The sequence below is a fragment of the Somniosus microcephalus genome, chromosome 3, assembly GCF_052327205.1.
Source record: "Somniosus microcephalus isolate GS21.2 chromosome 3, FLI_Smic_1.0, whole genome shotgun sequence".
Lineage (NCBI taxonomy): Eukaryota > Metazoa > Chordata > Chondrichthyes > Squaliformes > Somniosidae > Somniosus > Somniosus microcephalus.
This window is the reverse complement of record NC_140989.1, coordinates 105,572,269-105,600,174: the sequence shown is the minus strand read 5'-3', so window position 1 is coordinate 105,600,174 and position 27,906 is coordinate 105,572,269. Positions and strand designations below refer to the sequence as shown.

Here is a 27,906-nt window from a genome sequence, read left to right as displayed (position 1 = left end):
CAATGTTAAATCTCGTTTACTTTCCTTTTCCTATTTTTGCATAATTCTGGTTTAAAATAAATTTATATTCTTATTTTCAATAGGTTCACACGTTTTATGAAGCAGTTGGTTATATGATAGGTGCTCAGACTGACCAGGCAGTACAAGAACATTTAATAGAAAAATATATGATGCTGCCAAATCAGGTCTGGGACAGTATAATTCAGCAGGCAACTAAAGTAAGTAACGACATTTTAAATTAAATACTGTAAAGTTTACTTGTGCATGTAATTTATTAAAAGTTAAGTGTACCAACCTTTTGCCACATAGTGATTCTTGAGATTTCATAACTTGTTCAAACTGGAGTAATTGAAATGACTTACTTGACCCTACATAAATGTTTAAATGCTGCTTCTTTCCCACCCCCTGTAGCTTTTTCCTTTTAACTGTGTTTATTAAGCTTTCCTAGTGAGCCCTGAATACCATTTATTGTAAAGCATGTATCTTGCAGCATGTTGTATGGCATAGTTGACTTGATTTTTGTGGTGGTGGTCCTTTTACAGGCTGATTTTTTTTCTTTTTTTACCCCTCCCCTCCCCCCACATCACAGTATTCCTGTTTCAGCAAATATTGTGGGCATTAGAAAAATACAAATACACAAAAAAGATGGACATTTGATTAGAATTGTAAAAAGAAAGTAATGGGATTGAATCATTCCTTGTATCTCTCCCTGTACTGAAATTAGACTTATACAGAAATTGTGATTGTGCATTTTTTAGACTTTTAAGCATCAACCACAGCTTTTTTTAATCTTGCAAAACTAGCTGAGTTTAAGGTATGTGAGCCTAGTATGGCGTATGTTCTGCAACTGACAGTGTGTCTTGAAAATGGATGAATAAGGAAAAAATGCAGCACGGTGTTGGCCGTGGTAAAATAGACACACTTTTGTATTTTATATTTGTTACAGGGTAAGCCTGTTTTTAAAAATCACTTGAGCTATCTATATTTCATTTCCTTGTATTGCTCTCTACTCCTATTCCCCTTCCCTCTCTCAACCCCACTTTTTTCTGTGTATGTCCCTGGAAAAATATCTCCCTTAAATACTTACTGCACTTTCAAATTCCTAACTATCTAGCCGTTGGCCTACAATTCATCATAACATTTCTGCAGCTTCCGATTTGCTACATCATACCCTCTCCACTACCTTTGATGCCCTTGTTCCCATTAAAACCATTACACACACTCTCACCCTAGTTGTTCCCCCGGTATACCCCTCATCTCCGCTCCCTTAAGTCCAAGGGATGCAGATTTGAACATCTTTGGCGGACAACTGGTTTAACCATCCATCGCCAGATCTGGCTGGACCACATAAAGCATTATTGAATCCTCTCCAATGTTTCCTTTAAGCAGCGCAGCGCTCCGGAGTTCCGCACAGCTGGTGAACTGGCTTTAAAATGGGGAAAAAACGCATGCGTGAAATTCTGAATGGGACGCGTGACCTAAAAATAATTACAGGGAACATTGGTAAATTAGGCAAAAGCAAATTTTGCTAAGCTCAGAAGATTTAGCCATAGTGGACTGGAAACAGCTACTTGAAGGTTAATCAGTGTTCGAGCAGTGGGAGGCATTCAAGGAGGAGATCTGGAGGGTTCAGACCAAACATGTGCCCTTAAAGAAAAAAGGTGGACTAACAAATCTAGAGCCCCCTGGACGTCAGTAGGAACATAAGAACATAAGAAATAGGAGCAGGAATAGGCCACTTGGCCCCTTGAGCCTGCTCCGCCATTCAGTAAGATCATGGCTGATCTAGGGCTCAAAGCCACTTCCCTGCCTGCTCCCCATAACCCTTTGCTCCCTTATCTTGCAAAAATTTTTCTATTTTCACTTTAAATGTATTTAATGACCCAGCCTCCACAGCTCTCTGGGGCAGAGAATTCCACAGATTTACAACCCTCAGAGAAGAAGTTCCTCCTCCTCTCAGTTTTAAAAGGGCGACCCTTTATTCTGAGACTGTGCCCCTGAGTTCTAGATTTACCCATGAGGGGAAACATCCTCTCTGCATCTACCCTGTCGACCCCCCTCAGTATCTTATATGTTTCAATAAGATCACCTCTCATTCTTCTAAATTCCAATGAGTATAGGCCCAGCCTGCTCAACCTTTCCTCATAAGTCAAGCCCCTCATCTCTGGAATTAACCTAGTGAATCGTCTCTGAACTGCCTCCAATGCAAGTATATCCTTCCTTAAATAAACTGTACGCAGTACTCTGTGGTCTCACCAATACCCTGTACAGTTGTAGCAGGACTTCCCTGCTTTTATACTCCAACCCCCTTGAAATAAAGGCCAACATTCCATTTGCCTTTTTGATTACTTGCTGTACCTACATGCTAACTTTGTGTTTCATGCACAAGGACCCCCAGGTCCCTCTGAACTGTAGCATTTTGTAATCTCTCCCTATTTAAATAATAGTTTGCTTTTTTATTTTTCCTGCCAAAGTGGATAACCTCGCACTTTCCCACATTATACTCCATCTGCCAAATGTTTGCCCACTCACTTAGCCTGTCTATATCCCTTTGCATATTATTTGAGTCCTCTGCACAACTTGCTTTCCCACCCGTCTTTGTATCATCCGCAAACTTGGCTACATTACACTTGATTCCCTTCATCAAAGTCATTAATGTAGATTGTAAATAGTTGGGGCCCCGGCACTGATCTTTGTGGCACCCCACTAGTTACTGTTTGCCAACCAGAAAATGACCCATTTATCCCGACTCTGTTTTCTGTTAGTTAGCCAATTCTCTATCCATGCTAATATATTACGCCCAACTCCGTGAGCTCTTATCTTGTAACCTTTTATGTGGCACCTTATCGAATGCCTTCTGGAAATCCAAATACATCACATCCACTGGCTCACCCTTGTCCACCCTGCTTGTTACATCCTCAAAGAACTCCAGCAAATTTGTTAAACCTGATTTCCCTTTCCTAAAACTATGCTGACTGTTTGTTTGACTGCAGTATGTTTTTCCAAATGCCCTGCTACTGCTTCCTTAATGAAGGACTCCAGCATTTTCCCAACGACAGATGTTAGGCTAACTGGTCTATAGTTTCCTACTTTCTGTCTCCCTCCTTTCTTAAATAGGGGTGTTAAATTAGCGGTTTTCCAATCTGCTGGGACCTCTCCAGAGTCCAGGGAATTTTGCTATATTGCAACCAATGCATCCAGTATCTCTGCAGCCACTTCTTTTAAGACCCTGGGATGCAGGCCATCTGGTCCAGGGGACTTGTCGTCTTTTACCGCGTACTATTTCCATAGTGATTGTCTTTAGTTCCCCACTCCCTGTGGCCCCTTAATGTGGTTCTTTGTGAAAACAGACGCAAAGTATTCATTGAGAGGGGCGAAGCAGACATTGCTATCGGGGGGTGGGGTGGAGGAATGTGAAATATTAGATGAAATAAACATAGTGAGAGAGGAAGTATTGAGGGGTTTAGCAGCTTTCAAAGTGGATAAATCCCCAGACCTGGATGAAATGTATCCCAGGCTGTTAGGCAAAGCAAAAGAGGAAATAGAGGCCCTGACCATCATTTTTCAATCCTCTCTGGCTTCAGCTGTGGTGCTGGAGGACTGCTGATGTGGTACCCTTGTTTAAAAAGGGCGAAAAGGATAGACCGAGTAATTACAGGCCAGTCAGCCTAACCTCGGTGGTGGGAAAATTATTGGAAAGAATTCTGAAGGACAGGATAAATTTTCATTTAGAAAGACACTGATTAATCAAGGATAGTCAGCACGAATTTGTTAAGGGAAGGTCGTGTCTGACAAACTTGATTGAATTTTTTGAGGAGGTAATGAGGGTAGAGCATTTGATGTAGTGTATATGGACTTTAGCAAGGCTTTTGATAAGGTTTCACATGGCAGACTGGTCACAAAGTTAAAAGCCCATGGGATCCAGGGCAACGTGTCAAATTGGATTCAAAACTGGCTTGGAGACGGGAAGCCGAGGGTAATGGTTGATGTGTAGGAATTCGGGTTGACCTCAGCAGGTATTGGACGAATGCCTACTAAATAATCGAGTTCGACTTCAGGAGAACAATAAATAAGTTCTTTAATGCAGGAAGCAGACGAAATACAGCAGGTAAGTGAGATGGTTGCAGGAGAGCCATAGAGTAGGTCTTTCCCCAGCGGGGACGCCACGAGGACAGAGTCCGCAGTCCTGTGGGGAGCGTGATGACGTCATCACGCTAGGCTGTGTTTTCCCGCGCTTCGGGTGTCACGTGACCGTGGCGTTAGCACGTTCGCCCGCGCTTGGGGCGGTCACGTGACCCGTGGCGCTACGTCGGCGCGTTTACCCGGCACTGAGGCCGGCCGTTGAGGCTGAAGTCGCAGGAGCTGGAGGCCGAGCTGGGCCGGCGCTTGCCGCGGGAGGTCGCGTCGCTCACGTCGGCTGGCCGATGCGGCCGAAGTCGCGGTAGGCCGGGCTGTGCCGGCGGCCGCCATGGAAAGCCGGGCCCGTGGCCGGCGCGCGTGCGTCACGTGATGCGTGACGTCAGCGCGTTAGGTCGCCTCTTAAAGGGGCAACGGCCCAAACAGGTAAGTTACATACAAACTAGTTAGGTTAAAGTGAATTATGTACATAGTTAGTAAGTGACAACCGGTGGAACCGCCACAGATGGATATTTTTGTGACTGGTAGGCTGTTTCCAGTGGGGTTCCACAGGGCTCAGTACTAGGTCCCTTGGTTTTTGTGGTATATACCAACGATCTTGACTTGAACATAGGCGGTATGATTAAGAAGTTTGCAGATGATACTAAAATCTGCTGTGTGGTTGATACTGAAGAAGGAAGCTGTAGACTGCAGGAAGATATCCATAAATTGGTCAGGTGGGCAGAACAGTGGCAAATGGAATTCAATCCGGAGAAGTGTGAGGTAATTCATTTGGGGAGGGCTAACAAGGAAAGGGAATACACATTAAATGGTAGGACAGTGAGTAGTGTAGAGGAACAAAGGGACCTTGGAGTGCATGTCCACAGATCCCTGAAGGTAACAGGCCAAGTAGATAAGGTGGTTAAGAAGGCATACGGAATGCTTGCCTTTATTAGCCGTGGCATAGAATACAAGAGCAGGTGGGTTATGCTTCAACTGTATAAAACACTAGTTAGGCCTCAGCTAGAGTAATGCGTGTAGTTCTGGTCACCACATTACAGGAAAGATGTGATTGCACTAGAGAGGGTACAGAGGAGAGTTACAAGGATGTTGCTGGGAGTAGAGAATCTTGGGTATGAGGAAAGACTGGATAGGCTGGATCTGTTTTCCTTGGAACAGAGGAGGCTGAGGGGAGACCTTATTGAGGTGTATAAAATTATGAGGGGCATAGATAAAGTAGATAGGACCTATTTCCCTTAGCAGAGGGGTCAAAAACCAGGGGGCACAAATTTAAAGTAATTGGGGGAAGGTTTAGAGTGGATTTGAGGGGAAATTTCTTCACCCAGAGGGTTGTGGGGGTCTGGAACTCACTGCCTGAAAGGGTGGTAGAGGCAGGAATCCTAACCACATTTAAAAAGTACTTGGATGTGCACTTTGGATGCTCTAACCTGCAGGGCTAAGGACCAAGAGCATGGAAGTGGGATTAGGCTGTAAAGCTCTTTGTTGGCCCGCGCGGACACGATGGGCCGAAATGGCCTCCTTCCGTGCTGTAACTTTCTATGATTCTATAGTACTCTCCATCGCTAAAACTGCTTGGTATTCAAAGATCATCCAGGAATGCAAAGATAACCGCTGGCTTCTCTTCACCACAAACCGCCTTCTTAAACCACCCTCCTCTATCTCCTCCACCCTCACCTCCAGCAACAAGTGCAAGGCGCTCATGGACATTTGTCACAAAGATCGAGACCATCTGTTCAGCTGTTGCTGCCCTAGCCCTGAACTTGAGAGGTGTCAGGGATAGATATTCTTTTATATCCTGCATTTGGTCAGAAATTAAGTTCACTTTAATACTAAGTGTTTGTGCAGACTATTTGAAATGGTAATGCATGTAGATTGACAGACTTAATCCCTAATTCATTGCTAAACTCTGAAAGGAAAAGCTTGGAGAAGCACAATAATAGCCAGACGTTAACATCTCACCTGACGAGGTGTAAGATCCATTGTACTACCAGATTGATGTCAAAGAAATGTTCAATGTGAAAGGTTTTCCATGTGCAACATTATGTTGTGAAGGACAATGAAAGACTTTTTAGCCCAAAAGTCCTGTCACTTATCAAACTGTTGGAAATAAGTTCTATGTTCTTAGTGGAATAATTCTGTTTCGAGATTGTTTTTAAGTATTGCACTTAGTATCTTGCTGCATCTATGTGTTACTCAATCTTATTTAAATCTTCTAGTTTTGGCCTGTATGCATTGCTATGATGGTTCAGTATTTTCTACCTTCCATGTGATCTCCAGTGGCCAATATAAATGGGGAGGGGGTAATTGTTAATCTTGGCCATGCTATCTCTGCTGCATGAGAGGATTGGCAGACTCTGCTTTTGGAACCTGCCTTTTTACCATGAACACAAGTTTTGAAACAAAGTCTGAACTGTGACGGTTGTACAGTTGCCAATATTTCAAAATGCATTAACTTTCCAAATAGAGCATTTATTTGGCTAGTATCTCAAAGATGAAAAAATAGCAAAAATCAGGTGAACAAAAATGAAATGGGAGCACAGGTGGTAAAATTCCAGCATCCAAACCAGTTGGTTGATTCATTTCTTTTTCTTTTCCTGTAGAATGTTGACATTCTTAAGGATCCTGAAACTGTAAAACAGCTTGGCAGTATTCTGAAAACGAATGTTCGAGCCTGCAAAGCAGTTGGTCACCCATTTGTCATCCAGCTTGGTCGAATCTATCTGGATATGCTGAATGTATACAAGTGCCTCAGTGAAAATATTTCAGCAGCAATTCAAGCAAATGGTTGGTTGAATATTTGTTTTGTACCTTTTTTTAAACAATGGTATTGTGTACTGTGAAGCTATGGATGCATCATAGTAGGAGCAATTGCTTTACAATACTAGGTATACGTGCATGAGCTCCAGAGCTGCTTAATGATCTTAGTATCTGAATTGTTTCAATGCTCCTTTGAGATGCTGATCAGAGTATTGGAATTTATTCCACTAAAAGGAAGGGGAAAAACTGCCTTGTAAATGTATGTCAACTTAATTAACAGTAATGCTAATTGAGGTCCAATGCCACGAGTACATTGCTTTCCAAGTTGAAGGAGTTTGTGTGAGGGTAAGCAGACATATAGCAATGTCTATAGAAGTATATTGTTTGATTCTTGTGTAAACTGATGATGTGCTATTGTTGCAGCTAAATATACCTCAGTACCATCTCAATTTATGACCAGATTTTGCACATTTGATTTGTTTTGATAGCTTTGTAGGGGAACTTTTTTAGGGATGCAATTTGACCCTGAATGGAGAGGACATGTGAAAAATGTTTAAATAATGGAAGGTGCATTCTTTAACAGAATGAGTGTCTTTAACTTACTAGGCGTATTATATTTTATTGATGTCAGATGTTATATCATAGGTGATATGGTTACAAAACAGCCCCTGATCAGAAGTATGCGGACAGTAAAAAGGGAGACCCTGAAGCTCATTTCTGGTTGGGTGAGCAGGTCCAATGATCCACAAATGGTAAGTGAGGATTGAATAGTAGTTTCTTGTAGCTATAAAGACATTAACATGGAAAATCAAAATGTTACTATTTTTTTCTTGCTTGAGAATTAAGTATCTTCAAGTACTGAGCACCCTGTGTCTGCTTGAGATCAAATATGGCATAGTAAGATGCACAGTAAACCTCTCTTTATTCTGCCCCATCTTCAGATGAGCACCTTCTACTCCTATTATACCAGTATAATTTTTCCATACCAGCCATTCTATTCTCCTTCTGAGAAGAGGTACAAAATTAGGGGAAGTTTTGTGTTTTTGGCCCATGCCCACTAGGGACTAGTTTGAGACTACCCAACTAGTATTTTGTAGGACCCTTATAAGAAGTAGGAGCAGGAGTAGGCCATACGGCCCCTCGGGCCTGCTCCGCCATTCAATAGGATCATGGCTGATCTGAATCTAGACTCACGTCCACTTCCCTGCCCTCTCCCCGTAACCTCTAATTCCCTTATCTGCTAGGAAACTGTCTATCTCTGTTTTAAATTTATTTAATGTTGCAGCTTCCACAGCTCTCTGGGGTAACAAATTCCATAGATTTACTACCCTCTGAGTGAAGAGGTTTCTCCTCATCTCAGTTTTGAAAGGGCAGCCCCTTATTCTAAGATTATGCCCCCTATTTCTAGTCTCACCCATCAGTGGAAACATCCTCACCGCATCCACCCGATCAAGCCCCCTCACAATCTTATATGTTTCGATAAGATCGCCTCTCATTCTTCTGAACTCCAGTGAGTAGAGGCCCAACCTACTCAACCTTTCCTCATACGTCAACCACCTCATCTCCAGAATCAACCGAGTGAACCTTCTCTGAACCGCCTTGAGATCAAGTATATCTTTCCTTAAATATGGAAACCAAAACTGCACGCAGTATTCCAGGTGTGGCCTCACCAGTACCCTGTATAACTGCAGCAAGACTTCCCTGTTTTTATACTCCATCCCCCTTGCAATAAAAGCCAAGATTCCATTGGCCTTCCTGATCACCTGCTGCACCTGCATACTAACTTTTTGTGTTTCATGCACCAGGACCCCCAGATCCCTTTGTACTGTAGCACTTTGCAGTTTCTCTCCATTTAGATAATAACTTGCTCTTTGATTTTTTTCTGCCAAAGTGCATAACCTCACACTTTCCAATATTATTCCATCTGCCAAATCTCTGCCCACTCACTTAGCCTGTCTATGTCCTTTTGCAGGTTTTTTATGTCGTCCTCACTCACTGCTTTCCCTCCCATCTTTGTATCGTCGGCAAACTTGGATATGTTGCACTCGGTCCCTTCCTCCAAATCGTTAATATAGATTGTAAAGAGTTGGGGTCCCAGCACTGACCCCTGCGGAACACCACTAGTTACTGATTGCCAGCCCGAGAAGGAACCATTGATCCCAACTCTCTCTCTTCTATTAGATAGCCAATCTTCCACCCATGCCAGTATATTACCCCCAATCCTGTGATTTTTTTATCTTGATCAGTAATCTTTTGTGTGGAACTGTCAAATGCCTTTTGGAAGTCCAAATACACTACATCCACTGGTTCCCCTTTATCCACCCTATATGTTACGTCCTCAAAGAATTCGAGCAAATTTGTCAAACATGACTTCCCTTTCATAAAACCATGCTGACTCTGTCCTATTAAATTATGTTTATCCAAATGCTCTGTTACTGTTTTCTTAATAATAGACTCCAACATTTTGACAACCACAGATGTTAGGCTAACTGGTCTATAGTTTCCAGCTTTTTGTCTACTTCCCTTCTTAAATAAGGGTGTTACATTAGCAGTTTTCCAATCTGCCGGGACCTTTCCTGAGTCCAGGGAGTTTTGGAAAATAATCACCAATGCACCCACAATCCCTACTGCCACTTCTCTCAAGACCCTAGGATGTAGGCCATCAGGTCCGGGGGATTTATCCGCCTTAAGTCCCCATTATTTTACCGAGTACCATCTCCTTAGTGATTTTAATCGTGTTTAGCTCCTCCCCGCCCCCCCCCCCCCCCCCCCCCCATTGCCCCCTGTTTGTCCAGTGTTGGGATATTTTTAGTGTCCTCTACTGTAAAGACTGATACAAAATATTTGTTCAGCGTCTTTGCCATCTCCATGTTCCCCACTACTAGTTTCCCGGTCTCATCCTCTAAGGGACCAACGTTCACTTTAGCCACCCTTTTTCTTTTTATATAGCTGTAGAAACTCTTGCTATCTGTTTTTATATTTTTTGCTAGTTTACTTTCATAATCTATCTTCCCTCTCTTAATTAATCTTTTAGTTATTGTTTGCTGGCTTTTAAATGCTTCCCAATCTTCTATCCTCCCACTAGATTTGGCTACTTTATATGCCCTTGTTTTCAGTCGGATACTATCCTTTATTACTTTACTAAGCCACGGTTGGCTGTCTTTTCTTTTACTCCCCTTTTTCCTCAGTGGAATATATTTATCTTAAAAGATGTGAAATATCTCCTTGAACGTAGACCACTGCTCTTGTACTGTCTTACACTTTAATCTGTTTTCCCAGTCCACTTTAGTCAATTCTACTCTCATACCTTCATAGTCTCCTTTATTTAAGCTCAGTACGCTGGTTTGAGATCCAACTCTCTCGCCCTGAAACTGAATTTGGAATTCAACCATATTATGGTCACTCATTCCAAGGGGATCCTTTACTAGGACATTTTTTATTAATCCTGTCTCATTACACAGGACCAGATCTAAGATTGCTTGCCCCCTGGTTGGTTCAGTTACATACTGCTCAAGGAACCCGTCCCTAATACACTCTATGAATTCTTCCTGAAGGCTGCCATGCCCAATTTGATTAGTCCAGTCAATATGAAAGTTAAAATCCTCCATGATTATAGCTGTTCCCTTATTACAAGCCCCAACTATTTCCTGATTTATACTCCGACCAACAGAGTTGCAACTGTTAGGAGGCCTATAGACTACGCCCACTGGTGACTTTTACCCCTTATTATTCCTTATCTCCACCCAAACTGTTTCACCATCCTGATCCTTTGACCCAATATCATTTCTGACTATTGCAGTGATTCCATCCTTGATTAACATAGCAACCCCATCTCCCTTTCCTTCCTGTCTGTCCTTCCTAATTGTCAAATACCCTTGTATATTTAGTTCCCAGTCATGATCATCTTGCAGCCATGTTTCCGTAATGGCCACCAGATCATACCCCTGTGTAGTTATTTGTACCGTCAACTTGTCTATTTTGTTACAAATGCTGCGTGCATTCAGATAAAGAACTTTCAAATATGTTTTCTGACAATTTATTCCTGCTTTTATCCCTTTTACTATTTTACCTTTATCATTATACATTCTGTCCCTTCCTGACACGCTCTGGTTTTTAATTCCCCCACTGCTACCTTGCTCTATTGCCTTCTCCGCTGTCATTTTTATTTTTCGCTCTCTTAAAACCTCCCTCCCCACCCACCACCCCCCCCCCCCCCCACTAATTTAGTTTAAAGCCCTCTCTACAGCCCTAGTTATTCGATTCGCCAGGATTCTAGTCCCAGCACTGGCCAAGTGAAGTCTGTCCCAACGGAACAGCTCTCTCCTGTCCCAGTACTGATGCCAGTGTCCCAAGAAGCAAAACCCATTTCTCCCACACCAGTCTTTGAGCCACGCATTTAACTCTCTCATTTTATTTACCCTAGCCAAATTTGCACGTGGCTCAGGTAGTGATCCAGAGATTATTACCCTTGTGGTTCTGCTTTTTAATTTGGCCCCTAGCTGTTCTAACTCCCTCAGCAGAACCTCTCTCCTTGTCCTATCTATGTCGTTGGTACCAACATGGACCACGACAACTGGATCCTCCCCCTCCCACTCCAAGTTTCCAGCCCAGAGGAGATGTCCTTAACCCTGGCACCAGGCAGGCAACACAGCCTTCGGGACTCTCGTTCTCAGCTGCAAAGAACTCTATCTATCCCCCTAACGATACTATCCCCTACCACTACAACATTTCTCTTAACTCCCCCCACTTGAATGGCTCCACGGTGCTGTGGCCAGGTTGCTCCTCATCCCCGCAGTCCCCGTTCCCATCCTCACGGAGTAAGAGCCTCAAACCTGTTGGACAAGAGCAAGGGCTGCGGCTCCTCCAACACTACCTCCTGGATCCCCGTACCTGCCTCACTTATAGTCACACCATCCTGTCCCTGGCCACGGACTACATCTGAATTAATTAATCTAATTGGTGTGACTACCTCCTGAAACACAGAGTCCAGGTAACTCTCCCCCTCCCTGATATGTGTGTGTTTGAAGCTCGGACTCCAGCTCTTCAACACGGAGCTGGAATTCCTCGAGCAGCCAGCACTTATTGCAAATGTGATCACTGTGAGCATCAATGGTGTCCACCAGCTCCCACATATTGCAGCAGCAACACATCACCTGCTCTCCCATTCTATGTAATTAATTAAATTTATTAATATTTTTAAAGACCCTCTGCCCCGATTCTAGATGATGAATATCACACCTTAGAAACTATAAACCACAGAGTTTAAGTTTAAAAAGAGAGAAATACTCCCCAACCAATCACTTGCCTGCTTTCTGGTGATGTCACACTTCGATTATTTTTTACCTCTCTCCTTCCCTCTGAGTTCCGAGTTCGGAGATTGGTACGCCTTACCTGGTCTCTGGAGCCTTTTATAGTCCCGCTGCCGCCGCTGAATTCCCACCGACGCTCTGAGGCCTTACCTGGTCTCTGGGAGCCTTTTATAGCCCCGCTGCCGCCGCTGAATTCCTGCCGACGCTCTGATGCCTTACCTTGGGCTTATCTGGATTCAAACCCAGATTCCAAAACTGCTGTTTTCCCCCCCACCCCCCCCCCCCCACCCTGAAATGCTGCAATCTAATCATGCTAAAATAGCCAAAAAAATTAAAGTGAAATTGATCATTTATAGTTTAATAATGCATGATTGCATTTTTGATAAATTGGAGGCTTTGGACAGTCTGGTGGTTTTGCATATTGCTGAGCCATTGTGGATTCTGCTTTCACCAGTTTCTGGCAAGACATTCTTGATCTTTACATCATTCTTGAGTAAGGCACCCTAAACTGTGTTCTACACAGTATTCTAACTCTGGCATAACCAATGTAGGGTTAACATTACCTTTTTGCTGTTGCACTCAATCCCCTGTTTATAAACTAAGGATTCTATATGCTTTTTTTCCCCCAACAGTTTTATCAACTTGGATGATGTACAAAGTAGGAAAACAAGTGTCTCTGCCTTTACTCCTTTTTATAAGTTTATATTTACTCCCATATTCTTCCTCCTAAAATGCATCGCCTCTCACTTCTTCATATTAAATTTCATCTGCCCTCTACCTGTCCAATCTGCTATCTTGTCAGTGACCTTCTGATGTTTACAGTCCCTTTTCAGTTAACCATGTTTTTTTTTTGTCATCAAAACATTTTGATTAAAGCAACTAGTCTTTAGATCAAGCAAAATGAAATTGGGGGATAATTGGACCTGGGCCAAGGGAGGTCTGCGATGATGCAAAGAGGTCAATGGGGAAAATAGAGTGGAATGAGGTGGGGGGGGGGGGGAGGGGGTGGGTGTGGTTAGGCTGTGGTCAAAAGTATGGGGAGAAAAGAGGATGAGATGGAGGGGGTGGACAGAGAGCAGTAGTAAGGTTTTGGTATAGATAACTTTCCAACCACACACTTGCCTGCTGAGGTTTATCTCAGACTTCACTTTGGAGCAGTTGTTGAAATCTGGTTTTAAAAATAAAGCTTGGGGAGGGATCCTTTGTTATATGCTCATAATAAAGGGCTGCCCTCCCATTCGCTCTGTGGGAACTGTTGGCATAGGAGCTGAGTTGTGGGCAAGGGCTGGCTGCATCGAGGGCCTGTGCTAAAGCCAGGAACGGGTAGCCGAAGGGAGTTGTGTATCGGCCAGGATGGCTGAATTGAGAGAGGCGGAAACTGGTGCTTGGAGAAGCTAGCCAGTGGTGCAAGAAAACAGCCGTAGTGGCTGCATCAGAAGCAGGGCAGGCCTGTGGCCAGCGGCAGCGACAAAGCAGAAGCGGCCTAAGTATGCTGAAAGGGAGTGGTTGGGGGGGGGAACTGGTATTGGAGCTCCAACAAAGGGTCAAATCTTTTAAGTTTGAAGGAGACTTGCCTACGAATTCCTTATGAGATGGCTGAGAATCTAAAAGCTCTTCTACAGCAGCACCTGGTGGCCAGAGCCTGCAATTGTATACAGACTCAAATCAGTTTTCTCACGAGACTTCATAGTAGGTCTAATGTGACACAGGTATCAATACCCATAGCGTTATGTGACTAGTTGTAACACCTTTAACATTGAAAGACATATCACAGTGACACCAGTGTAGCAGTTAAATGTGGACATTCTTTTTTAATATTGAAATTTCTCATTAGAGGGGGAAGTTTTTGCTGCAACACATGCCCCACTTACTGAAGTTAATGTTTTTTATATGTAATATGGTTACTTTCTTCAAAGAACTTCTAAATTTGTCAGATATAACATGCATTTGACAAATGAGGGAGGAGGGAACGTCTCTAATTGTGGTCTGTTTCAAGATTTGTTTATAAGTATGGTTACTTTTCAAACCCTCCCATTGGTGTGCAAAAGTAAACTTTACAATGTTGGTTGTTATAGGTGGGAGAAAATTTTGTTCCTCCATTGCTGGATGCAGTGCTTATTGACTACCAGAGGAATGTACCAGCTGCTAGAGAACCAGAAGTACTTAGCACCATGGCAACCATCGTGAACAAACTGGGTGGACATATCACATCTGAAATTCCTCAGATATTTGATGCTGTCTTCGAATGCACTTTAAATATGATTAACAAGGTGAGATTAAAGGAGCATTGAATATATTTATCCTTATTTCCAATTTTTAAGGATATGCAGATGAAAAGAGTATATCTGATTTTATTCTAGATGGGTAGTGGCTTGGCATCAATAGAGCTATGGGAGTTGGGAATTGCAATGCTCATGGAATATTAGGATTAAAGTGTAAAAATGTCTTTAAGAATTGGTACCATACATGTACCCTCGTTGGTGGAAGTTTTTTAAAAATTTGCTCACAGAATGTGGGATAGCAAGTCTACATTTATTGCCCATCCATTGTTGCTCTGTGACGGTGACGGTGAACTCCTTCCTGATCTGCTGTAGTCTTTGTGGCGATACCCCCTTGATGTTGTTAGATGGGGACTTTCAATATTTTGCACCAGCGATGTATGTCCATGTCAGGATAGTGTGTGACTTGGAAAAGGAACTTTGAGGTGATATTGCCAATGTGCTCCTTGATTATTGAGGTCGTGGGGTTGGGAGGTGCTGTCAAAGCAAGCTCGGTGAGTTGTCATAACACATCCTGCAGCCACAGTGCGCTGGTGGTGGAGGGGGCATCAATCAAGCAAACTGCTTTGTTACAGTATTGAGCTTCTTTAATGTTCTTGTGGTTATATCCATCCAGGCAAGCGCTGAGTATTCCATCACATTCAAGCCCTGTAGATGGTGGAGAGGCTTTAAGCGGTCAAGAGGTGATCCAGTCCGCCTCCACCCTGCTCTTGTGGCCATGATTTGGATGTGGCTAGTCCAGATAAGCTTCTAGTCAATGGTAACCTGCCCCAAGATGTTGAAGAAGCATTTGGCAATGGTAGAGTCACTTGGGCTTTCTCTTGGAAACACCACTAATGCAGTGCGAATATTGCCCGTCAACCCAAGCCTGGATGTTCCCCAGGTCCTTTCGTAGATTAGCTTAGGCTGCTTCGTTCTCAAAGGAGTTGTGAATAGCTGTATACTGGAATCGTCAGGGAACCATCCACTCTGACATTTTGACAGAGCGAAGGTCATTGAAGCAGCTGAAGATGGTTGGGCTAAGGGTTCTGCCCTGAAGAGCTCCTGAAGTGATGTGCTGGGGCTGTGATGATTGACCTCCCGCAACCATCTTTCCTTTCAGTTTTAACTCCAGCCACTGAAGGGTTTTCCTCTTGATTCCCATTCACCTCGGTTTTTCCAGTGCTCTATGATGCCATACTCAATCGAGTGCTGCCTTTATGTTGAGGGCAGCTACCTTCATTTCACCTCTGGCATTCAGCTCTTGTGGCATTGTATGGATTAAGGCTGTAATGAGGTCATGTTATCCTACAACCTGAACTGAGCATGGATGAGCAGGTTATTACTAGGTAGGTGCCATTTGATGGCAATATTGATAACTTCCACCACTTTACTAATGATAGGGAGGAGGTTGTTAGAGCAGTAATTGGCCAGTTTGTAAAAAAAAAATTGTGTGGATAGGGTAATTTTCCACATTATGGTATAGATGCCAGTGTTGTAACTGCACTGAAGCTCACCTATAGGGTGGTTAGTTCAGGTGTGCAGGTACTTGGCATTACAGCTAGGATGTTGTCTGGGTCCGTATCCTCACTGTATTCAGTACACTTAACTGCTTAATGTTTCAGTTAGCTGTATCCTGGAATATATGATAGTGCAGACCTCTGGAGGAGGCCGAGTGGGATCCTCCACTTGACATTTTTGGCTGAAGGCACTTGCAAATACTTCAGCCTTCTATTTTACACTCAGTTAAAAATGCATTAACCCCTCGATCAAAAATGCATTAACCCCTTAAATGTCCAGCCAAATCCCATCAGGATGAACTTTTGAGTTATCATCTATTTGAGTTTTTTTGAGGATGTAACTCGCAGGGTAGCTAAAAGGGAACCAGTCGATGTAGTGTATTTGGATTTCCAAAAGGCATTCGATAAGGTGCCACATAAAAGGTTACGACACAAGTTTAGGGCTCATGGGGTTGTGGGTAATATAATAGCATGGATAGAGGATTGGTTAACGGACAGAAAACAGAGAGTAGGGATAAACTGATCTTTTTCAGGTTGGCAGTCTGGGGTGTCGCAAGGATCAGTGTTGGGGCCGCCGCTATTTACAATTTATATTAATGACCTAGATGAAGGGGCCGAGTGAAATGTATCCAAGTTTGCTGATGATACAAAGCTAGGTGGGACAGTAAGCTGTGAGGAGAACAGAGTCTGCAAAGGGTTATAGATAGACTGAGTGAGTGGGCAGTAAGGTGGCAGATGGAGTATAATGTAGGGAAATGTGAGGTTATTCACTTTGGTAGGAAGAATAGCAAAACAGAATATTTTTTAAATGGTGAGAAACTTTCAAATGTTGGTGTTCATAAAGATTTGGGTGTCCTTGTGCAAGAAACACAGAAAGTTAGCATGCAGGTACAGCAAGCAATAAGGAAGGCAAATGGCATGTTGGCCTTTATTGCAAGGGGGTTGGAGTACAAGAGTAAGGAAGGCTTGCTACAATTGTACAGGGCCTTGGTGAGACCACACCTGGAGTACTGTGCACAGCTTTGGTCTCCTTATCTAAGGAAGGATATACTTGCCTTGGAGGCAGTGCAACGAAGGTTCACTAGATTGATTCCTGGGATGAGAGGGCTGTCCTATGATGAGAGATTGTGTAGAATGGGCCTATACTCTCTTGAGTTTAGAAGAATGAGAGGTGATCTCATTGAAACTTACAAGATTCTGAAGGGGATTGACAGGGTAGATGCTGAGAGGCTGTTTCCCCTGGCTGGAGAGTCTAGAACTAGGGGGCATAGTCTCAGGATAAGGGGTGGGTCATTTAAGACCGGGGTGAGGAGGAATTTCTTCACTGAGGGTTGTGAATCTTTGGAATTCTCTGCCCCAGAGGGCTGTGAATGCTAGGTCTTTGAGTATATTCAAGGCTGGGATAGATAGAGTTTTGGACTCTAGGGGAATCAAGGGATATGGAAAACGGGCAGGAAAGTGGAGTTGAGGTCGATGATCAGCCATGATCTTATTGAATGGCAGAGCAGGCTCGAAGGGCCGTATGGCCTACTCCTGCTCCTATTTCTCATATTCATATCTACTATAACTTGCACAAACCCTTGTAGGGGAGGGGATCATTTCAACTGTCTGTTATTTAGCTGGGAGAAATCTTTTTTCTGAGATTAGGACCTGTAGACTATCTTTCAGTGTATGCAGACTCCATTCAGAAACTTGTTTGAGACTACCCAAACTGATTTTTGTGTGGGACCCATGCAGTCTGTCAAGAGAGTCTATCAATATCGTAACTAGATCTGAATTATAGAACCTGAGGTTAAAAGACAATGTGCTAATCTACCATCCCACCTTGTCCTCCAACATTCAGATGAGTAAAAAAAATACTGCGTTGAGTGATTGGGCTGTGAACCAAACAGATTTGTTGTTTAATTAAGGAGCTGGGTATGTTTATTTTCATTTGTTTATTTTTTTGAGGCTGCCTTAAATTCTTTGAAAATGTTAGTTTATTTTTCTTAAATTTTCTCCTTAGTCCTATTTTTCCGAAGGTGGCTTTTTATGATAGATAGAATACCGTAGGTGCTAAGTGGGCATTCTTCATATGCAATTTGGGATAATGAGTGTACACTCTGTCTGTCTATATTTGGTGCCTGGAAACTTGGAGTAGGGGGTATCAAATAGCATGCAAGAACCTCATTTTTTTTTCTCTCCCTGCTGTTCTGTCCAAGCCAGTGGACACTGATGCTGATTGTATTATCCCTATTGCTGCTACCTCCTGGATGATGGCACTGTATTGTAAGCAACATTTGTTAATGGGTGATACCAAAATAGGAAACACTGGAACAATGAGAAGCAGTGCAACCAGATCCTGTAACTTTTAGGTAACTGGGCTAGTAGGTGATAGATTCAATTCAATGTGAATTCATGCACAGGTTGACTATCCCTTATCCGAAAACCTTGGGACCAGCTGTGTTTTGGTTTTCGGAAATTTTCAGATTTCAGAAGGTATTATTTCAGACTGGGAAACTCTGAACATTAAATTAATTTGGTAATTAGTATTTGTATTTAATATAAATTTTAAAAGTTCAGGCTACCTCTTGCGACTGTTCCGTGTCTCATTCCCCATCCTGCTTCTCTGTGCTGCCGCTCCCAGTCTGTTTACAGCTCCCCCTGCTCCGTGTTTCATTCCCCTTCCTGCTTCTCTGTGCTGCCGCTCAGTCTGTTTACAGCTCCCCCTGCTCCGTATCTGAATTCCTTGACTTAGCGGGGGTCTGGGGCTCGACTGCTGCTGCCAGTTGTGGGAAAGCCGGATATCGGCTGACTCCTACGCTAAGCTGGCCCGCAAATCAGGTCAGAAAAGCATCGGCCGCGTCGGGTCATGTTTGGCGCCACTCAGGTTATGTCGTGCGCACGACTTACGCTCCACAAAAAAACTTTCGGTTTTCAGAAGTGCGGCTAAAGGATAGTCTGCCTGTAATATGATTAACATGGAAGCAAATGAAATATGTTAAATGGAGCAGTCAAAGCATGGTAATTGAAAGGAGCTCTGGGGGATTATTGTGAATATCTGATCAGTGATTGGATGCAATAAAAGGGCAAATAAGGGTGCTGAGTTGTTGTATTGCTGTATAAGGCATTTAGTCAGATGACATTTGGGATTCTGGCTACCTAATCATAGGAAGGATATTGCCCTCGAAGGTACAAAGACAAATAAACATGATGACTCTGGCTATCGGGAATCACCAAGAAATTAAGAAAATTGGACTTGATCTCTGGAAGAACTAAAACTTTGAGGTGAACTAATAATTCTCATGTTGATCCAAACAATTTCTTCACTGGTAAAAGATTCAAATACCAAGAGACACAAGTTTAAGAGTAGGAAAATAGAAGGAAGAAAATAAGTGAATAATATAAATGGATTCAAAAAATGTGGTTCTGAAGAGACAAGATGATAGATAGGGTGAGTAGTTGGGGTGAACTCAAAAGTGATGGACTTTTGGGGGTCCTTTTGTCTTGCTAAAATGTTAATGTTCTGAACTCCAGATGAGATTGTCAGCCATCATGTGTTGATGTTTTACTAATTAGAGAGAGGTTTTCAAAAATATGTTTCCACTGTTGCCCCAAGATGAGCTCTGCCCTCCGCAAAAGGAGGGGGGGAAATTGCATATGCAAGTGAGGATTTGGGGTTTAAAAGCACTGGCCAAAATTAGACTGATTCAGCTTATTGTATAGTTTTATGAAAAAGACCAGTATATTGATTGTTGGGAATACTAACGGATTAACCATTTCATATCTGTTTCTGCTTAAGGCTTTCATTCAAATGAAGTTCAATTTTCCATTCTAAATATGTATTAGAAGAGTAGTGTATTGGAGTTTCACCACACTGTGCCAAAGAGTAGTGGGTCATAGGTTCATTAACATGATTCCCCACACAGTGAGCTCCCATCTCCGTCATGGGCAAATGCTAAGTGGAGGCTATAGGGCAAGAAAATGTGAGGACACAGTTCCCATGGGGTAATTGTAGCATTCTGGGGGCTGGTCCTAAAACAACATTGTTCCAGTCCAGGAATGATGCATGCATGAGGATATTGAGAGGTGAAGTGAAAAAAATACTAAACAAATATTTTTTGTAAACTTTTAAGCTATGCAATCTTGGGAAATAATGTATTTTTCATTTTGTATTTAATGTCATCTGATTAATCTATGAACACTCTTATTTTCTCTATATAGTTTTCTTGCTGCTCCAGGGCTGTGAAGAACCTCTCTCCAAACCTAGTCAGCTGGCTACCAGGTCTCCACTGTTCCCCCTCTGAACAGTGACCAAGTTGCAGATTCGTGTAACATTGGTCTAACACTTTCTTTAAATAACCTTTTGTCTTCCAGCAGTCCAGTACTGATCAGGAATTCTCATGGGTACAGTAGCACTTTGCTCCTCTGCTCTTGAGAATTTCATTTTTGTGTTCTTCTCAGCTGAGTTTCTTCTAAAAATTCTAGTAATGTCTCAACTATTTTTCTTTCTTTTCAGGACTTCGAGGAATATCCTGAACACAGAACAAATTTCTTCTTGCTTTTACAAGCTGTAAATTCGCACTGTTTCCCAGCATTCCTAGCCATTCCTCCAGCACAATTTAAGCTAGTTTTAGATTCCATAATCTGGGCTTTTAAACACACAATGAGAAATGTTGCTGATACAGGTTTGTTAAAATTAATTTGTACATAATTTTATGTTGTTTTCTTCAAATTTACTAATAGTTTTGACAATGAAGTTTCTGCAACCAAAATATTTTCTGTAATAGGTCTTCAGATTCTCTATACTCTTCTGCAAAATGTTGCCCAGGAAGAGGCAGCTGCACAAAGTTTCTATCAGACATACTTTTGCGACGTCCTTCAGCACATATTTTCTGTTGTCACAGATACATCCCACACTGCTGGTAAGGACTTTGCACGAGTAGCAATGTAGCATATTTGTTTTCCTTACTTTTTGAGCTTTGTTTCAATCAACTAAATATTAGTTACACGATCTGCTGACATCAAAATTTACCAACTATAACTCAACTTTTGCTATGAAAAATCAATCTGCATAGGGAGCTTCTAATTAAAGATTTGATTAGTTAATGTCTGCTTTGGGTATTTTCTGGATATATTAACATGCCCAGCAAGGGATATGACCAGCTCTGATGTCTTCTCACTTATTCTTGCATGATTGATCCTTCAGCTGGAATGTACAATAAAATGGAATATTAGAAGCTGGCAAGTTTTTTTTTTAAGTCCAAATATCCATTCTAACATGGATTTTAATTTGGTTCTCTTAATTTGAATTTCAGTGTTCTGTATCAGAAGTGCAACAAAACTTGGCCAGATTAAAATGTACTAGATTAAGCATGCACTTCAGCATTCAAAGAACTATTGTATATTGAGTTTAGTAACTGATCTGATACTCAGTGCTCGTGGAACTGATTTTGATTTTTTTTTCCCCAAATTGTACTATTGTTCATTCAGTATATAAATTATGTTTAAAACAGAAACCATATGATGTTGCCACCATCCACCCCTCCCTCATTCCTTTGAGGGAACTGGTTCTTGCTGGGATACAGTTCCACAGGGGCCAGCAGCCCCCTAGTACTTTACCTAAATGGCTGTTTAATGTCTAAATGCCCCCAAGTACTTGCCTAAGTGGCTTAATACGTGAACATTGAAAGCAAGCGTGACGAGCTATTTGACAGCGTGGGCTACTATAGCTGAGCCCAATCCTATTCTCACTGTTGTACACACCGTCAGATTTTCCATCATGAGTCATTGGATAGTGATCAGAAACAGTAACCTGGGTTTTTATTCCTCGCCAAATAGTATTGAGGCGTATTGCAGCTTACAACTATTGCCTGTGCTGAAATCAGTTAACTTGGAACAATCCAGGATTCCAAATCTGCGGTGCTCTGGTATTTATGGCTTACTACAGCACCCCAGAGATTCTTTAACCACAAGGCTATCAGCACAATGCCTTGCCTATTATGACTAGTGATTAAGCAAGTAACAATTTTGTAATCGCTGCCATTTGGCTCTACAGACCGCTGGATTACAAACTCATCTTTCATGTGAAATTTTTTTATTTGCATTTTGTTTCTGCAAATTAGTAATTTGTGAAATGAACTAAATTTTTGAAATTGTTAATCCAACTTAACAGTTTGGCAAATCTGGTTTCAGGCTGCTAATGGAGTTCATACCTTTGGAGAATCGTGCCATTTTAGGCGTACTGTTATCGAAAGAATATTGGGGCCATAGAAAAAAGAATGTAGATTCACAAATGAAATTGAAGATATAGTTATAGATGTGGGGAAAACTTGGGCTGTATTCACTGGAGCAGTAAAGGTCAAGAGTAGTAAATAGAAGTGCTCAACAATGTACAGGAAACTTTGTGCTATCCGGCACCCACAGGACCGAGCTGCTGCCGTTGCCTCAAAACTTCCGGATAGACCAGCGTCAATGTTATCAGATAGGAGCTTTTCATCTCCGTATCTGACAACAAAGACTGTTGCTTAGCAACAGCTTGTCAGCACTCGGCCCGTGGCTTGGAAGCGTCTCTGAAGCTGTTGCTAAGATACAGAGACGCTTTCTAGAGCCTGCCGTATCTGACCACAAACACTGTTGCTCATCAACAGCTTGTAAACACTCGGCCCAGTAGCTTGGAAGCGTCTCTGAAGCTGTTGCTAAGCTACAAAGACGCTTTCCAGAGCCTGCCTGTGAAAAGAATGCTAGGAGAAGAAAAAAAACCTAACCAAAACGGCTGCTGATTTCTGCCGTTAGATCGAAGCTGCCGGACATTCAACCTCCGGATAGCACAAAGTTTCCTGTAAAAGGACTTGAGTGAATATAAGATAGTGAAATATCATTTCCATTGGTCATTGAGTCAGCAATAAGGGGGCATAAATTTAGAATTCATACCAGAAGCGTGAAGGTTGTTGGACCTTGCTGTGTGCAAATTGGCTGCCGCGTTTCCTACATTACAACAGTGATTACACTTTAAAAGTACTTCATTCGTTGTAAAGCACTTTGGGACGTCCTGAGATCGTGAATGGCACATATAAATGCAAATCTTTCTTTATGGCTAGAAATAATTTTTCACACAAAGGGTATGGAATAGATTACCACAAGTGGTTACTGAAGCTGATATCTCCAGTATGAGTTAGCAGTGGTGAAGGCCTACCTGATTGGTGAAAATGGCCTCCTGTGTTTAAATTTCTGTGATCCATGATTGTTGGCTACATATGTGTTCAAAATCATAAATTTATTAAAGTATTGTATTTTAACATTTGCAAAAGACTAATTATAATAGGCACGTCAAATTTTATTTTGCAATTATAACATAACTTGCTTAATGGGAATTTCTGAAGTAAAATCAGTTTAAGGTGTATTAATGTTCTAATCGGTTAACGATTAAATAAAGGTGGAAGTATTTTAAAAACTAACTGGGTTGCGCGGTAATGGTGTTTTCACCTTTTTCAGTGACCTTAACCTATCTGAAAATACAATGATACAATCCACAATATTTCCAGTGTAGTAATACAGTACTTAAAAAGTGGTGATATTCCATGCCTTGTTCTGTTTTCTAGTTTGGCTAGTTTGTATCATGTGCTTCTCAGTAGCTCCACAGAAATAACTTGCATTTATAATGTAAAAAATGTTTTGCATGTATGATAAGTTTGTAATCTACAAATGTTTTGAGAGATCATGTGGCATTTAATACAAAAATGCTACTTGCTTAATCATAAGAACAAGTAAAGCACTTCACAGATAGGTCTGAGGAAAACTGACATTAAGCCTAGAAATGAGAAGGCCAGAGTCAGGGGAGTAGAGAGTTTGGGCTGGAGGAGGTTACAGAAATAGGGAGGGATGAAGCCACAGAAGAATTTCAAAACCTGGGCAAGGATTTTAAAATTGAGGCTTTGGCTTTGGGGAATGGGAGCCAGTGAGGACAGGGTATGATGGGCGAGTAGACTTGCTGCAGGATAGAATACTAAAATTTGTTTGTGATTGCTGCGGTAGTTAATTCCATTACACTAGTGTGTGTGGCATGTTGCCGTTGTATCTTTGCATTATTTGTAACTGATTTTAAAGTTTAAACTAATCCTCACCGAATCTGCTAAATTGAGGATTGTAGTTGAATATTAGTAATGTTTTCATTATTGCATTTAGAGGTCTATTTTCATGTGAAAGTTGATTCTGTATTAATTGTTTTTTTGTAGGTTTGACAATGCATGCATCAATACTTGCATACATGTTTAACCTGGTGGAGGAAGGAAAAATATCGGTGCCCCTTAACCCAACAAATCCTGTCACTAATCATGTATTCATTCAGGATTATGTGGCCAATCTATTGAAATCTGCTTTTCCACATCTACAAGAGTAAGTTGGTCTTAATTGATTAAAGCAAGCCTTTTTGATGCATTACTTCGCTTCCTAACTTATTTTCTCTTCTTACAGGGCACAAGTGAAATTATTTGTAACGGGGCTTTTCAGTTTAAATCAGGACATTGCAGCTTTTAAAGAGCATCTGCGAGATTTTCTTGTACAAATCAAGGTAAAGCAGTTCTAGTCTACTTCAAAAGCTTTCAGAATCTAGCAAAACCTCATCGTGCCAAGTTGTTTTATCAAATATGAAAATAAGTCAAATGGGAGTTCCAGTGTCACTGAACAGTATTCATGAAAGTGCATGGAGAGCTGAGATGTATCTGATCTTACTAGCAGGAAAGTGAGATGGGGTTTTTGCAGTTATCAATTTTGTTCCTTCTGCTCCACAGACTGGCTCAACAATCTTGGTTGAAAAAGGTAACTACACCCTCTTAGTTGTAGTTACCTTTTTAAACAGACGTTCATGTAAAGCTTGCCTGTCCAACAACAATTAAAATTTACATAGTCAGTTATAGTTAGCAGTAAATGTTAATACTGTACAAAGCTTCATCGAATTGGCTTAGAGCCTCACCACATGATGCATTTAACTGCTAAAAATGCAGGTCAGAATCAGAAAGCTCCAGATTTGATTCCTAGTCTGTGCTGTCAGCAGATAGTAGCTGGGGTGCAGTAATTGGACTTGGGACAAGGGAGGAGAGGTAGGAAAAAATAGTGGGGTTCCTACTCCTGGTCGCTGTCCAGTGATTTGTGCTTAAACAAAAACAATGTGTGTGTAGCATGACCGGATCATATTCAGCTATGATGCCCTCTGATAAAATAGTCTTCCAATGCTGACTAGCTAGGCTTGCACATGAATGGCCATTCGAAGGAGGTACTAAAGACCTACTAGATCTGCAGCTCTGCCCCAGCTCAGCTTAAAATGAAAAATGGTGGGGTGGAAATGTAAATGGATTGAGAGCCACCAGAAAGCCAACTTTTTGCTTATTCATTCACAGGATGTGGGTGTCGCTGGCAAGGCCAGCATTCCTTTCCCTTGAAAAGGTGATGCCACCTTCTTGAACCACTGCAGTCCGTGTGGTGTTCCCTCCTAATTTTTTTTTGTGCATGGTCCCTTTAAATTTTCTGCATCGGCCACTCATGCATGGTATCTTCCAGCGGCAACAGCTTGTGACAAATGTTCCCCCTAATACTCTTTTGGTTTCATGCATGTGTGAAATTTCATGTTGGAAAAGCTGGTCCTGTGCTGCACTGGTGAGTCACTCGCTGCAGAATACCCAGCCTCTGCCCTGCTCTTATAGCCACAGTATTTATGTGGCTGGTCCAGTTAAGTTTCTGGCCAATGGTGACCCCCCCCCCCAGGATGTTGATGGTGGGGGATTCGACGATTTGAATGGCATGGGGAGGTAGTTAGACTCTCTCTTGTTGGAGATAGTCATTGCCTGGCACTTGTGTGGCTGAATGTTACTTGCCACTTATCAGCCCAAGCTTGAATGTTGTCCAGGTCTTGCTGCATTCGGGCATGGACTGCTTCATTATCTGAGGAGTTGGTGAACACTGCAATCACCAGCGAACATCCCCACTTCTGAGCTTATGTTGGCGGGAAGGCCATTGATGAAGCAGATACGATACTGCTGAGGAACTCCTGCAGCAATCTCCTGGGGCTGAGATGCTTGGCCTCCAACAACCAAAGCCATCTTCCTTTGTGCTAGGTATGATTCTAGTCAGTGGAGAGTTCTCCACCCCCCCCCCCCCCCCCAATTCCCATTGACTTCAATTTTACTAGGGCTCTTGATGCCACACTCTGTCAAATGCTGCCTTGATGTTAAGGGCAGTCACTCTCCCCTTACTTGGAATTCAGCTCTTTTGTCCATGTTTGGACCAAGGTTGTAATGAGGTCTGGAGGATCCTGGCGGAACCCAAACTGAGCATCGGTGAGCAGGTTATTGGGGTGTGTAAGTGCCGCTTGATAGCATGGTCGACAACACCTTCCATCACTTTGCTGATAAACCAAAATTGGCAATGCAATGCAGAACATCCATGGGTACAGAACCATTCATGCTTTGTGGCTTAACACAAACGAAGTGGGTTTTGACAATCATTTTCTATTGATGCAAATTAGTGATGAATAAGGGGCCTTGAGGTGACTGCTTCTGCAGCACAAGAAAATTGGATATGGTAAACCATTTTTGTAAACTCAAGTGCTTTATTTTTTTCCCTTTGTTACAAATGTGTTTTTTGTCTGCAGGAGTTTGCTGGAGAAGACAGCGCTGACTTGTTCTTGGAAGAAAGAGAGGCTGCTTTACGCCAGGCCCAAGAAGAAAAGCATAAACTTCAGATGTCTGTTCCTGGTATTCTTAACCCACATGAAATTCCAGAGGAAATGTATGATTGAGAAATATGGAGTAAACCAAGTTGTGCTGTTTCTTCTGTTCAGCCACCATTAATGTAGCTTTGCAGAAGGTAATTGCACATCTGTGTGTGTTGACCAAAAACGATGCCAATATATGTATATTAAATCCTTTGTCACCTGGTAGCTCTTTTTACTTAGTATGCAATTTGTATGGAAGTTTTCTTGTGTAATACCTTTTTCCATTGTTATAAATTAAAAGTTTTGTCATCTTTGTTTAGATTTGCATGCAGTTGTATGAATTAAATCACTTTTTAAAGATCACTTGTACCCCATTTTATGGTTTTGGGAGGGTGGGAACAGAGGAGAGCTGAAAAGTGGACTTTGCTTGTGCCTCTGCTTGCAAAGTGTACAACAAATATAGGAATTATTTTCTGTAATTGATCACCAATCTCTTAAATTAGGTGCGTGTTACTTTGTAGCATAGCCTTTTTGCAGCCTAGGAATGAAAGTGATCTATGGAAAAAAAAAATGTCAGGGAAGAAATGGTAATGCTTGACTGAATTAATGCAATTCTAGCCAGATAGGTTTGCAGCAAGATCATGTGCATATCATCCCAGTGTAAAGCATCTTGAATGACTTGGGAACACAGTACACTTGGTTATTTTTTATGAATTTTTTTGTGTATGTATGTGCTGTCGCTTTGTCGACAACAGCTTTTTGTTTTCCTCAATGAGGAGTGTTGCTCATTTGTGAGCCTTCATCAATTCTAAGTGAAAGTGGTTAAATATTTATCGAGTTAGCATAGGCTGCATCTTTATAAACAGCTCATGAAAATACTGATGGCTTTTGAGATGACTTGTACTAATTTACATTGTTTACCATGCTGTAGTGCTTCAAGAACACTACTTAAGAGCAAAATAAATTTGGTTTACATTTAAAATGTCTTCTGACCTTGATTTTCCTATGTTCTCTAAGATAATCAAATTGACCTGAATTTTTCAAAATTGTTTTACCAGTACTGACATTTATCCTTGAGCAATCCTGGGCCACATTTGCTACTGTTTAATGCACTGTAGTTGAATTGGACCTTTTGCTCTGGATGACATCGGGACTTGAAACTTCAACTTGTTGGATCCTTTTTATTGCTGTAATATATTCTTGTAATTCCACAGAATGCATTCCGAGATGAATTACAA

At 41.9% G+C, this 27,906-nt stretch overlaps 1 protein-coding gene across 6 annotated transcripts in view; it reads left to right on the top strand.

The window, feature by feature from the left end:
- Positions 1-27,650, top strand: part of LOC147121239 (exportin-1) — a 69,297-nt gene extending 41,647 nt beyond the window's left edge. For all 6 annotated transcript variants that reach the window (XM_085981446.1, XM_085981449.1, XM_085981448.1 and 3 more), the window contains 9 exons: positions 84-218; positions 6,738-6,921; positions 7,540-7,646; positions 14,279-14,473; positions 20,480-20,648; positions 20,751-20,885; positions 24,195-24,354; positions 24,433-24,529; positions 26,606-27,650. In XM_085981446.1, the coding sequence (XP_085837572.1) occupies positions 84-218; positions 6,738-6,921; positions 7,540-7,646; positions 14,279-14,473; positions 20,480-20,648; positions 20,751-20,885; positions 24,195-24,354; positions 24,433-24,529; positions 26,606-26,752 (1,329 nt within the window). In that variant the 3' untranslated portion in view covers positions 26,753-27,650. The remainder of the gene's footprint in view (positions 1-83; positions 219-6,737; positions 6,922-7,539; positions 7,647-14,278; positions 14,474-20,479; positions 20,649-20,750; positions 20,886-24,194; positions 24,355-24,432; positions 24,530-26,605) is intronic.
- The last annotated feature ends 256 nt before the right edge of the window (positions 27,651-27,906 follow it).